Genomic DNA, 14,669 nt, shown 5'->3' on the forward strand with positions numbered 1-14,669 from the left:
TGTGGCTACAGAGGAGGCCCCTGGCCACGCCCAGTGTCTCCGGGCTTGCTTTCTTCCCGGGCCCTCCTTGTGCCTGTGCTCAGGTCCCTCACAGAAGTCCAACTCCACCTCAGTCGAGCACACTGGCCTCTCCTCAGCACTTCCTGCTACAGGCTTGATATTTCTGCCAATCCCTCCATCATGACTACACCCTGCTGGCACCAGTTTTCTTGGAACAGATCTATCTGAGAAAATGAGTTCTGAGTGAATTTGGACATCTTCAAGTGTTGCTCCTTGCAATGGGGTTTCCTATTTTGGAAAAATAACACGTCCCTTCTTGCCACGGGAAGGTCCTCTGAATGGGCATGGTGGAGGGACAGAGCCAGGCAGTTGGGAAAGCAGAGTGGAGGGGACAGAACAGAGGGGACCGGATGCCAGTCCACATGCTGCCTCTGCCTTTCCCAAGCCTGCGGTGGGGCCACACCCCTTCCCCTGTCCCCTTCCTGTGCGCTGAGATATGGCCTCTTCCTGTTCTGACGTTCCAGGATGTCTCCATGTTCCCTGGGGAACACTTTTGTCTGGCCCCATTTGCAAGAGAATTCAAAGTACATCTGTCACCACATCATCATGGCCACCGTAGTGACAAATTTCATGCGTGTTCCATGCATCCTGATCCTGCACCAGGTGGTTTTGTAGTAAATGCTTTTTAAAGTAATACCTACACAATTGTTTTCTTCCCCCTACAATTAAACAATGAAATATGGTAGTTTGTCATTTTTTTGAAAAGATATGTTGATGAAGACTTGTTGGAAAACATTTTTTCTGAAGTATGGTATTTACAGAATAAAGGACTCTTAGTGCCAAAGGCCTCCATGCCAACAGCTTTTCAGATTCCCGAATCTGAAGGCAGCGTGTCCTTCCTCTCTGTATTCAGTGTCCCATTGTCCGCACAGGCCGGTGGTGAAGCCAACTCTGCTACCATCCATGCTCAGGCCTCTTCCCTGGTCCCCCACACCCGTGCTCATTTCTCTGAGCACACACTGGGTGCAGGGAAGGCATGTTTAACTCCACAGGACAACCTCTCTCCAAGCAGGTCACCAGTCCAGATGTCCTCCAACCTTGTAAAAGGAAGCCACTTTGAGTTCTCTGCATTGTTAGCCGCCTGTGTTAGTGACTGGCCTGTAAGGGGCTGAGACCAGGACAGGCCTGCCCGGCTGTGGACAAAGCACTTGCCACACTGTTGCTTCATTTCCATGGCCTCTGAAATGATCCTGTGAGGTAGGCATCACTAACCTTATGGAGTAAGAGGAGGAAACACAGGTCGGAAAGGTACTGGCCAAGGATAGGTATTTACCCAGACTGAGGCCACAAGTCGGTAGATTGCAACACAGAGATGGGTCTCCTTTTTAAAATACTAAAGTACTTAAGTTGGCACTTGGCAAGGATTTCTTCTTTGAGAAATTAAAGTAGATATTTGGGGAAAGTGATTATGTATATCTGATTTGAATGAAATTATATTTATTAAAAGCAATTTTCTATGTAGATTAAGTGGTTTTAGGAATAATTTAGAGGGTATAAGATTAGGTTTTGCTAAGTTATGTGATTGAAAACTACTCTGTGTGCTGACCATCCTATCTAATACCCTCTCCATGGAAGGTGTGGGTGAGGTCCTCTGCCAGAGGGCAAGTCCAGCCTGCCCCCGGTTCTGTAGACCAGGGGTTTTAGGGCCTCAGGAGGAGTCTAAGCACTTGGTTCCTCCTTTCCAGTTCCACTGAAGCACCTTCTGGCTCCAGATATGATTCTTGCTACTGCACAGCTATTGTTCCAGAGGGAAAGACGGACACATGCCTCAGCACTGGGTCTCTTTCCTCTTAGGTCAGTTCCAGACACTCAACCAACGGAAGAAGATGCCAGCGTTGGAGAAGGGGAACGCTTAGGTTTTCTCCAACTTAGGCTAAACCTGGGGACACTGAGCTCACAATTACCCAGATGTGTTTTAAATAGCAAGAAAGTCTTCATTTTGTATTAAGTCTTTCATTTCATTAAGAAAGAAAACCAATACTTATGCAGAACTATCACCTACAGAGCAAGCTAATTATTTGTCCCAATACAAGGTTTAAAGTCACTATCAGGTTTCCTCCTGATTCATGAGACAGGTTGTTCCCAATTTAAATGGGAACTTTATTACAAACACTTTCCTTCAAAATGATTTATCCATTACAGAAATCAATGGGAACTTCAACCTGTGAAAACTGAATTTTTTATGACTAGCCAGGTGAACATCTATAATATTGGAACCCAACACATAGATGCCCATTTAGGAGTAGAGAGGCCTTCACAGTTCAAGATTAATATAATTTTTAAAAATTCATCTTGTAGACATCACAAAAGTCTAGATGATGGATTATGCTAACAAGGCAGTTATTTAATTGTAATTAATGGTGAAGGCAACATATAAAGACTGGGCTCAACTCTCAGCTGATTTAGAGAAATAATACACCCTCATGACTCCATCCTTCAGTGAGACCCTGACAGGTACAGCAGACGTTGCTAACATATCTGGCGGCTCCGTTTGTTCTTGTGCCATTTTGAAGTGAACGTTTCTAGGAACGGCAACGGCAGAGCAGCATCCCTGTCAGCCTCCGCATCCTGCTCTTGGCATGACCTGAGGACAAGGTCCAAGAGGGAAAGTCGAAGCAATGTGACCCAGAGAGTAAGGAGCGAGGTGATGCACTCCACAGTGTAAGAAAGAGAGGAAAGAACATTGTATGGAGCAGATGAAGGTGAAGAGGAGGCGACTGTGCATTGTGAACCCCAGGGAAGGGAAAGCTGAGCCCCATCTGGTGCGAGTCAACGAGTCAACGTGCACTCTGCTGTCCGGTAGAGCTCAACAGAACCAGCCATAAAAAAGACAGCAAAACAAAACAAACAAACAAAGAATGTGCTCTTTGTTTGTAGAAGCCATACATTCCCTGGAGGCATCACGCTCCTGGATAACAAAACAGCACCTCTTCCAGAGAAACCACCCGCAGCTGCACTGGCAGGTGGGAGCCCCCGAGGATTCCCCCAGGAACCTGGGTGACCGAGGGTCCTGTACTCCAGGTGGCATGGGCTTACGCCTTCACAGTCTTAAGAGGAAGTGCAGCTACCCTAGCGTGAAGAGGCAGCAAGCACAGAAATGCAGACTTTTAAATGTTCCCTTCCCTATGACAATCCATCAATCAATCAGGACTCAGGTTCTCTGGCAGAGGAGGATTTGCAGGACAGGATAATGGCACCTCAACACCTTTGTGTAACTTTTCACTGCCTGTCCTACTGGTATCTAGAACATCCACCAACCGAATCTTCTCTCTTTGCCATGTGCTGGTAGTGCCAACAGCAGGTGCCCCTGTTAATGTGTCAGTAGGAAGGAGTGCACAGTGGGGTGAGGCTTCCTGGATCTGCTCTTGGCTCGGATCAAGGGGAGGACTCAGAACAGCCCACTGTCTCCAGCTCCGTGCACCTGCCATCTTTCCATCAGCTTGGCCCTCATTTAACAGGACATCACCATTCACCCTTGGCATGGGTGACCTTGAGCCTCCAGCTTGAAATGCCAGGAGGGTCAGCAGAGAGGTGGTCTTTGGGTGACTGGTGGGGACTCTGAGAGGGGCCCCTGCCACCCTAAGCCAGTGCCTTGTCCCCTGCTCTCTGGTGCCTGCAGTCTTGTTCTCGAGTTGGCAACAGAGAGTCCCTGGTATCTTCCCTTCCTTAATGACATTTCTTCCCTCTCAAGTCAGAAAAATAACTATGATGTCTCTTGGCATAACTTTTATTTTTCAGTCAACTTTTTTGGTGCAGTGGCTGAAAGACCTGACAAGAACAATTAGAAGAGGAAATTTTATTTTGTGGCTCATGGTTTGAGGCGTCTCAGCCTACAGACAGATAGCTCCATTCCTCAGGGCTGGAGGTGAGGCTGATCGGCTCGGCAGAAGGGTGTGGAGCAGGAAGGCAGTGTGAAGACTTCTTTAGGCTAAAGTGAGATTATGACGCATCTGTGTGTCTGCAATACCACTCTTGGCATGTGAATGAAGACAATATCCAGGCCAATCTGGATATTTCCTGGTTAGGTTTAAGTCGTTAAAATTAATGCCAATACATATTTATTGATTAAAATTTAGCAACACTTTCAACAAAATAAGAAACTACACTGTATACCATCTTAGTCCTAAAGATTTACTATAGAGTTGCTGGTTGCTGCCTATAAAATTTCCAAGCTTAACTGCTCTTAAGACAGTGGGAAAGTGCTTTCAATTTTATTTACATCTCTTTTAGCATCTTTAGCAAGATCCTAAAATTTTTAGGATTAGAAAGGACAACCATTTCCTCTGTTTTATATATATGTGTATATATATACATACACACACGAACACATATACATATAAATATATATATATATATATATTTTTTTTTTTTTCCTTTCAAGCTGGAGCATTCTTACCTTGAAACTGAGCATTGAACCCTTTGCGCCGATGGTTGCTGTCGGACGTGAAATGAAGCCGCAGCCAGTTCTTGCTACTGATAACAGGAGAGGGAAGGTTCATGCCAGTGAGCCTGCAAAAGAGAAAGAGGAGAAAGGTCTCCCTTGTTAACTAACAGAGGACATGTCCTACTTCTAAAACCTATCTCGAAAGAGGGTTCTGACATTCTTTTTTGAGATGGTTAAAACAGAGGTCATATATTAGTTGCCTTTAAATCTTAAAATGAATTGGATAGCTTTATCTTTGTCCAAATGTAAATGCTATATTTACCCCTGATTAAATAAAAGCTTTCAAAAATATTTGACATTTTGAGTCTTCCTTGTTCAGGATGAACACACGAGAAGGTTTTCTTTTGATCTCATTTTGTTTCCTCAGGACCTTGATCACAATGAATCATTAAAGATAAAAGGAAGAGGCAAATGATAAAAATCTGCCTTTCTCCATCTGGACACTCAGCAATTCTATTAATTTAGAGTCGGCTCAACACACTGTTTATCATGCATGGTAGTGGGCTATGTTTCCCACACTCCATCTGCAGAATCGCAGCCCAGGCCTCTCCCCCTGACACCAGGAAGGCATCATTTAGAAGATGGATGACAAGAACTGTCGAAGAGATCTGAAATGGAATACAATTATGTTTTACTAAAGTAGTGCATTAATCTTTTAAAAAGGAGATATGATCCATCTCTGTAGCTGTTTAGAATATCCAGCCCTCTCCACACATCCAGTTGAGCTGTCAGACACTGGAGCCCTTCCGGACAATGTCCCATGCTTGCAGGGGAAGAAAGGCCTCGCAGGGAATCTTGGCCCTGCACGTGGGAAGAACAAGGGATGCACTGGGCGGGACCAGGGCTGGAGCATCCCTGGATTGCAGTTCCCCAGCCCGGATGGTGTTCTGGCTCTGCTGTATGCCGGCAGAGGCCTCAGAGCTGAGGTTTGTTTATGAGGCTTAGTTTCCCCACATATAAACTGGACGTGAAAACTAGTCACCCCTCGGTATCCACATGGTCTGGGGCTCCCCATAGGCAACAAAACCCATATTTGCTCCAGTCCTTTATCTGGAAGTGCACAGCCTATGTACACCTGCCCTGTGTTTGAATCATCTCTAGGTTACTTACGATGCCTAAGAAAATGTAAATACTATGTAAATAATCGTTGTACTGCATTATCTAGGCAATACTGACAAGAAATAAAAGCGTATGCATGCTCAGGACAGATGCAGATTTTAAAACATTTCCCATCTGTGGTCGGTTGACTGTGGGTGGGCCTGAAGGTCTGTGTGAGGAGCTAAAAGAGGTCACACAGATGCCCCTGTGAATGGACACATTGTTTACGCCACGGAACTGGGACATGGTGTGCACTATATAATCACGTTGCATCTCAATTGCCAAATCTATTTTCCCAATGATGTCTATTAATGTAGATGATCTGGAAAGGATTCACCCGTCTGCTTTTAGTGGAAGCCTGGAGAACCATGTGCCTGTAAGCACGGGTCTGGAAGCACAGATTTGTGTGGTCAAGCAGTGTCTCATTTCTCTGCACAGGATTTGCTGGAAACCGCTTAACTGTGGGGATCATTTCCTAGTGATTCCATTACCTGAAGGAAAAGCAGCAGCAAATGACATGTAGTGAAGCTTTCTGATGTCAGGGTGCTCAATTTCCACTGCCAGTCTCTAAATGTGCAGGATCCATTTAAAGTTAAAAGTCAAACCTTGACTGTAACCAATTGCAACAGTGTTTATGCCACTATTTGAAGGAATCTGCAAGAGGAAGCAGTGCTCAGACTTGCCAGTTCCTGGATTTGCCTGCTATGACAGCGACAGATGGCCAAAGCTGACTCTAAGACAGGCATCTTCTTTTTCCCCATTGAGATTATGTTACTCTTTCTATTGGTCCCAAGGCTCCTGGACTCACACCAACAATGTCCAGAGGAAAAGTCAAGTCCAGAGTTAAGAATCCCGTCTACCCAGCTCAGCTTCACTTTCATACTGACCTGTTTTATAACTGAAATCAATTTCTATTCTGTTGTTGCTTTAAAATTCATGTTTTCTCAATTAGATTACTCTTAATGGTTCTGACCACAAAAGCTGGGTGCACTAACAAGGCTTACACACGCAGTCTCTCTTCCCTAAACTGCATTTCCAAATGCCCATAGACTGTTTTGTGTCAGTCAACAAATGTTTCTCTGTAAAGGGCCAGTAGTGGGTATGTTAGGTTCGGAGCTGTGGATGTGGCTCAGTACTAGTTTGTCTAGCATGTGCAAGGTGCTGGGTTCCATCCCAGTTCTGCCACAAATAAATAAATACGTGAATTAACTAATTAGGGCCTGACTCACAGGGTCTCTGTTGTATCTGGTCTGCTTTACCCTACCCATTCAAGAGCTGCCATGTGATGGGTGAGACTGGGTTCCACGACTCTTGTAGACAGTGACACCTGAGTTTCATATCGATTTTCTGTGTCACAAAATATTTATTACTCTTTTAAATGTTTTTATACCAACTCAACAATGTAAAAACTCATTCTTAGCCTGTGGGCTAAGCCCAGGGGCAATAGCGTGTTGCCTATTCATATTCCCCTGCCTAGGAATATGAAGGACATTTGTAAAATTACCGAGTAGAGAGAAATTTAGATGGTATATATCAACCTATGAGATTAAAGTTTCAAAAATAAAAAGGCTCAACTTCTCGCGGTTCCTTCTGTCTGGAGTCCCGCGTGAGGACTTTAACGACTAGATAATTCATTTTCCATGTTGGAGTCAAGCTGTGCAAATGAGTCTTACTCCAAAGTAGATGTGTTTCTTGATGTTGCTTGTGATTTAACAAACAATGGTGTCCACTTGGGGGTGGGGTGTCTAGACTCGCTCTAGACAAGGCCTCACCTTAAAGTGGTGGGTTTCCTGGTCATTGTCCAGAGGGCGGAGTTAAGGGTATGGCTATGGTTCAACTCAAAGGTCATCTCTGAGGTGAGTTGTTCTTTCACTGCAAACCAGTTTAAAGGAGGTTGATCCGTGTGCAAACAGGAGACGATTCGGGGACTCGCTCAGCCCTTGGATGATTCAAATAAGACTTGGAGGTGAAGAGCTCACTGCAGTCCTCCGTGGCAGGCAGAACAATGGCCTCAGAGCTGCCCACAGGCTGAGACCCAGATGCCCTCCCCATGAGCACCACACCTCACCCGCAGTCCCGACAGGCAAAAGATCATTCTGGATCTTTGTGGGCCCAGTATAAGCCAGTGACCCTGGAAGCTAAAAAGGAGTCAAAAGCAGGGAGACTTGGGAGAGGAGCCTATGAAGAAAGAGAGCGGGGCAGGTCTCCACAGCACTGCTGGTGGGCAAGACAGGCACCTGGAGAGGCTGGGAGGGCCACAGACCCCACTGCCCTCTGACGGCGGGGTTTAGGGTCCCACGAGAGCTGTCTTGGGGCAGTGGAAGATGAGCAGCTAATCTGTGTGTATGCATCGGTGTATGGATGAGGTAGGTGCAGCTTTTTACGCACCGACATCCTTCCACACAGTGGCTTCAGACAACACAAGCAAAAGGCCCAGATACGATCTTTCAATAAGTACACCCTGTTTTTCATTCTTGGACAGTCCTGCAGGAAAGGAAATACGGTAGGACATTTCATTCCTGGATATCTGTAAACAATCTTGCACTATCAGTGCAGTTGAAACCGTCTGTGGCTCTCCGTGGTGGAAGATCCACAGCGTTGACTGAGTTTCTGAGAAGTCCTCTACAGTCGTTTTCCTACTTCTTTCTTTTCCTCTTTAATTTTGGTGCTGAGATTGAACTCAGGAACTTGCATATATTCCTTTACATCTACTGAATTTGGTTTTTTAATAAATAAATGCTTTTGGAAGTGAGGTTATGGGTCAACATTTGGTAACTGATATGAAGAGTGAGGTGACATTCTAAGCAGACATTCTTAGGAGAAGAGAAGACATCAGGGCAGGTATCTATCTGTGTCTTTGCACATGGGCTCACAACTGCCTGTCCTCAAATATAGAAGCAGGATGATCACCTGGGGAAGAAGGTGGCCTCTGGGACATGGATACTGGGCTCGTGCTGAGTGCAGGTGGTGAGAGGTGCGCCAGGGAAAGCACCCAGGGTGGCTGCCAGACTTTCCTGTCCACCACAAGGCGGGCCAGGATGTCCATACCGCCCCGCAGGGGGAGCGCCGTGCCATCTGGCAGGGCAGCCCGGGAGCTGGCCCTTCACTCTTTGCTCATGAATGCCCAATGCAGCCACTTAACCCACTGGCGGATTCCTTTTCCTTCAAAAGACTCAAGAGGGTTCAGCTTCTGCTGAGAAAAAGTAAACGCGGGACTCAAGGGGCTCCTCCAGCTTCAGACGACCTGCTCTGAGCCAGGATGGCACGGGCCAGTCTGTCCCACCGTCACCAGACAGACTGCCTGTGAATTCAGGAGCCGATCGATCACACTCCGCTGGCTGACCCCTTGCCTGGCCTCCCGTGGCCTCACTGTGGGCAAGTCCACAGCCCCTGCCACAGGTTCACTTGTGGAACTTGATAAACAAAGAGTCAACTTAAGATGATTTCCTAAAATACAGTTGGGAATGCTAAAATTTGTGAAATCGGTCTGTTTGAGCACTTCTCTGATGTGACACCAGATTACTTGTATTTTTAGAAACTCATCATAGAAATCACAGGGATTCCTCTGCAGATGAGCCTTTTTATGATGCGTAAGAAGCCAGAAAGTATCAGTCCTATTAAGGCAGACTTGAAATCCTCTCTACTCCCTCAGGAGACTGAAGAGTTCAGGAAATCCATTACTTCAGAGGCTGACTGCTGTCAATCTGGGGTGACTGTCTCATGGAAAACACAGGGTTTCCTCCTGTGTTCTTGTGGACACAGGATTGAGATGGCTCACAAAGCAGTGTCTCATGCATCTCTTTTATTAAAATTAAATAGAATACTCTGATCAGACAGAGAGTTCCTGAAATGTCACCTCCCACGGGATGTCCTCCATATTAGAGTGAAATCAACTCTTAGGAAGCAGACTTGTGTTTCTACCACCAGGCCAAGCCTCACTTCAGACATGGAGGGATGTAACAGTGAGTGGAAGTTGGTCCTGACCCTGGAGAACATGGACAGAGCTGAGTGTACACACACCCGAGCTTTTACCCGTACACACCTGCCAGTAGACACGCACATTCACACACACACTTGTGTATTCATGCATAGTTTTGGAAGTCCAAACCCCATGCTGTTCTTTTGGGAAGAATGTCATCAGTAAGGACGGCACAAAACGGGAGACCACTCGGGGTACCTTTAAACGCCACAGAAGGTTTCTGTGGGGACAGCCTTGCCTGAGGTGAGGGGCTTCCTGTTAGGCTCCTCTCCTCTCGGTGTGGCCCTTTCCCCGCTTCCCTCTTTCCTTAACTCACTTTCCTCCACCACTCGTCCACACCAGTGGCTGCACTTGCCCTCTCAGGACCTCAGCCTCCACCTGTGGCCTCCTCAGTATGTCCACATAGCCTGCAGCTGCCCTCCGTCCAGGATGGCCCCTGTGCAGCCTTGGCAGTACACTCCACCCCACCCTTCTCTCCATCCCATCCTTCCTGCTGCCCTGGAGACCGTGGCCCTTCCAGCTGCCAGCCACGCCCCCTCACTTCCTGCTCCAGGGTCTTGGTCACACCCACGTTATGGTGTCTGCTCAGGGAAGCCTGGCCTGGCCTCCCAGTGAGGCCCCCTGTGCTCTGTGCTCTCCAGGCCTCCTGGACCTTCCCCTGCAGGTATTTCACGAGCGACCATGGCGTAGTTATTTGTGTGACTGTTTGATGGTGATGCTCCCTGTGAACTTGAAGCCTGTGCCCTCCCCATCTCCCAGCATTTGTAAAGAGCACAGGATGGGTGCTCAGTCTACACTGGGCAAATAGCTACGGTGAATTAGACAGGCTCACACCAATCTCCCAGGTGCCAGTGCTCAGTGAGCATGGCCACGTCCTACCCCTCCTGTTGCGGAGCCAGGTGAGAGCAAGTGGTGAACGGCTGGGTCGGCCCTCTCCCCGCCAGCACTGGAGTGGGGCACAGCTGGAGCGGAGCACTAGATGTGGGCAGCGCCATGGCCCTTGCAGGAGGCCCCGGCTCCCTGCATACCCTGCCCCACTCTGAGGATCTGTCCACACTGAATGTGGATCCAGTGGACTCCCTGGGGCTTGTGCCTAGCCACCCTGACCAATGTCCAGCCTATTCTGACTTCAGTTCAAGGAGCCTGCTTCTCACCTGGCCCAGAAACGCCCTCCACACCACTCGCTCTGCTCTGCACAGGTGCTTCCCTGGTGATCGAGTACCTCTCCCACTGTTGGTGTTGGGACAGGGGTGGCTCTGCCCCAGGCCGCGAGCCCTCAGGCCCTCTGGTGGACCCATCCCCCTGCAGGACTCAGGCTCCCTGCTGCTCCATGAATCCCTTTTAAATGCTCACTCTGCTTTTGCTCAGAATGCACGCTCCTAAGGCAGCAGTGACCCTCCAGGTCACAAAACCCACAACTCAAGAGGATGCTGCGCAGTCTTGTCGCATCCCAGCACCGGGCCTCCAGACACGAGTGTGGGCGGGGCAGATCGGCACTTCCTCTGTTAACACGAGTATCTGTGCAGCCGAAAGAGTGGTGCAGGCTCAGGCAGCCCAGGAGGAGGCTCCTGATGGGGCAGCAGGAGGAGAGCGGCAGACTTCCTTGGAGATGAGGCAGGACTCCAACTCAGACGCCTTTGAGAGAACATGGAAATGCCCTGAAGTGAGGCTCAGGGATTGAGCCAGAGGGCAGGAGGAGCGGAGCATTTGGGGACAGTGTGACAACTCTGCCTGCTGAGGCTTAAGGACTGAATGCCAAGGCACCTCTCAGAACTCTGGCCGGGGCACCAGCTGGACGGACGAGGAGTGCCAGGAGAGGCGCCCAGCCCGTGCTGGCAGCATTTCCCCAGGGAAGTCCTTTGGCCTCCAGAACACTGGAGAGGCAGAAGATGGAGGCCAAGCAGACAGGGCTTGAGGCAGAGGCCGGCTTCTCCTCTGCTCAACTGCAGAGTGCCAGCTAGCACCTCCCCAGGATTCAGTGCTGCCAGGAAGCTGCACGCCAGACAGGGTGTTAAGATCGTGCTTGGCAGGCCCCGATCTGGATCCCAGCCACCTGCTTCTGATGCTCCACTCTGTGCCCTATCCTGGGTCCTTGCTTTCTGCAGAGACAGGCATCAGAGGTTCCACAGGAGAAAACACCCTTTGCCTTGGATGATTCTCGAACATTCAAAAGAGCTAGTGGTTGGCACTGGCTTTGGGGAGCATTCAAAGCCTGTCTTATTTAAGAAACAAAGGCAGCGTCTGTGGACACAAAAATTCCTGTAGTCAGTGTACAGCTAGTACTCCAAATCTGATGATGAAGACAAAAATGCCCGGCGTCCCTGTATTCCTGAGTCACAGACCCTTTTCCTCTCCCATGTTCTTTGAGTGATATGTATTCTTTAGGGCAGGGCAAGAGTTTCCCCTTAGTCTTGGAGTAAGTGAAGGAGTCTGAAATGGGTCTCCGATGTTTTAGTGAACATCTCGATGTGCTGACACACACCTGTGCCAACTTGTGAAATTCCCCACCATGCTGCTAGGAGTCCCACAGGAGGAGGAAAACTGCCTCTGTTGCCCCTAGGGGACATATTGCTCAAAGAATGTCAGAGAGGGACACAGTCAGAGACTCAGAAGTCCAGGCACACCTTGTGTTTTGTCTTCATCATCAGGGGTCTGGCTGCTGCAGAAGCTGGCACTGCATCCTCAGGACAATGAGGGGTGGGGTCCCTCCTGGGAGTATACTCACTGAAGGACGAGCCAAAGCAGATGCCCTGAAGACAACGCAGAAGGAGCCAGAGGAGGTGGGGCATTGGCCCAGTAGCAAGGGAAAAGGGGCGTCTCAAGACAGCAGCTGCCGGCACAGGGACCTGCAAGTTGGCCCACACTGATACACAGAAGCCATCATCCCTTGGCAGAGTGAAGGCCAAGGCTGAGGAGGACAGTGCCTCTGACTGCGCTGGACAGCTCACGCTGAGTATCGCTGAGAAACAGGTAACCTCCAGATTGCATGGGCAGGTCGTTCGAGGCCAGTCTGGATAGGGATTTCTTCCATGGACCATGTATTGCACTTAGGAAATGTAGTTCCAACCCGTTCTTTCTGAAAGTGTCCATTCGTGATATAAACAAGAACGTAAAGCAGCAAGAGAGAACGCAGGTGGACGTCAGAGAGGCTCAGAACAGCCTCCACCTGCTGGCAGCCCCAGGACCCAGCTCCAAGTCCCAAGTGGGCTTTAGCAGCACTGCCTTTTCACTTGCTCCAGGGGACAGAATTTTTAAGGGTTGTCTTATTGCCCCTCTAGCTATTCCAGCAGAGAGGCATAATTTCCCTATTAGTAAGTTAGCCAAGCCAAGGTATCACCCACTGATACACACACTGAGAAAGAGCTGGGCTCACCCTAAACCTTGTCCACGACTGTAATATACAGTTCCTTAAATGACATTATCAAAAAATCCAATAGGCTCTTGGAACTGTAGGTATTGGGGAACAGTGTCTTTAAGGAGCATCCACGTGGGGTTCTCTGCTTTGCAGGAATCTGCCATAGGCGATGGGTGAACGGCAGGCACTGCCAGAGCGGCACGCGAACAGCCACCAGGTGTTCCTGTCCACTACAGCAGGCGAGGGTCTCCACAAAGCCTGTCCAGAGAAGTCATAGCCCCGGGAATTAATCAAAGACAGGGCTGCCCCTTATCAGCAATCAGAGCAGAATCGCCTAAAGGACCATGGGTACTGCTGTTTCCTCTTGCAGAGGTGTCAGTGGGCCCATGGCCCCGGACGGCATTCGTTCTAAACAGTGTGATCATCAGTGGGACTGTTCCTGCAAGACAAGCTGCAGTCCAATAACTCACTGATTACAATGAGCCCAAGAGGAATTGAAAATCTGTTAAAAGAAAGTTGCACCCCACTGGATAAGAGTGTCCATCAAATGTGAAGCTAAAAAGGACTCCCTGGAGTAAGGGATGTTAGAGTGAGGCCACCGCACTTTGGAGGACGTCTGCGGCGACTTCTTTCTCCTGCAATAATGAGTGAAGAACACGTAAGGAGAAAGGAGGGTGAGGAAAGTCACTGACTTCATCACAAGAGAGCGTCTACTGTTCCCGATGCTTTCCCACACAGGTATCCATAAGGAGACATGAAACAGTGTCTCTACTTCCATGCCATTTAAAAATCCACTTTTTCTTTGTAAGAGAACATTGTAACTCTATAAGGATACATTTGATAAGGAACCTGAGCACTGTCTCATGGGATGACTATCGATAATTAGGTGATCAATGTCCTCGCATCTGAGCGTGATCTCATTTCTGATACACTTTTGATACGTTTTGATACATTTACAGCAAACATCCTTGTGATGAGAAGCCTTGAATCTGCACACCTGTCTCCTAACACCAATTCCCAGAAGTAAAATCTATGGGTCAGAAGGGATGGAACTTCGTCAAGACTTTTAAAAATACTTATGGCAAAACTGATCTTTCAAAAAACTCAGCTAAGTGAAGAAGCTCCGAGGAGTCTTCCAGGAGCGCATGCTCTGGCCTTTCAGCTCCTCTACTTCAGATCCAGCCCAGTGACCCTGGAGACGCTGCTGCTGTTTCCTTAGGACCCTCCTCTTTCTGGGGCCAGGGGGTTGCCTCGCCCCTTGGGAGTCGGGGTCCCCTGGGTTAGGGTTGGTGGTGACGCCTAGGCATGCAGTGCTGGTCTCCTGGCCCTGGGAACAAGGAGGCGGCGTGAGGAGGGCCCTGGAGGGAGGCCCTGACGCAGAGGCACCCTGAAGATGTCCCCAGCAGAGGGGCCGGGAGCCCCCACAGCTTCCGAAGCACCACTGGTGCCACCATGCGTCCAGCCTCTGACCTCACCACCTCCCAAGCCTCCAGCTCCAGCGCCATCTGCTCAGCCACGCAGACCCCAAGGTGAACCTGGGGGACACTAACATTCTGCACATCCCCAATAATTTGTCCCTGAAGTGCCCCCGTGGCTTGAGCTTCAGACTGCTCAGGTACCATTGGTAGAGTAGCTGGAGATTCACAGGAAGGGACCCAGTGGGCACAAACAGGGCGATGCAGATTCTGTGGGCAGTTTTCTAGAGTCCGGACCTGTGGTTTCCCTGCTGGAGG

General features: G+C 48.9%; 1 protein-coding gene across 1 annotated transcript in view; it reads right to left on the minus strand.

Annotated features, from left to right (window-relative positions):
- LOC306662305 (CUB and sushi domain-containing protein 1-like) overlaps positions 1-14,669 on the minus strand; it is a gene marked incomplete at both ends in the record, with an annotated part of 367,327 nt that overhangs the window by 154,214 nt on the left and 198,444 nt on the right. Inside the window, one exon of the mRNA XM_079141802.1 lies at positions 4,457-4,569. Coding sequence (XP_078997928.1) covers positions 4,457-4,569 — 113 coding nt within the window. The remainder of the gene's footprint in view (positions 1-4,456; positions 4,570-14,669) is intronic.

The sequence above is a fragment of the Sciurus vulgaris genome, assembly GCF_902686455.1.
Source record: "Sciurus vulgaris genome assembly, chromosome: 5".
Lineage (NCBI taxonomy): Eukaryota > Metazoa > Chordata > Mammalia > Rodentia > Sciuridae > Sciurus > Sciurus vulgaris.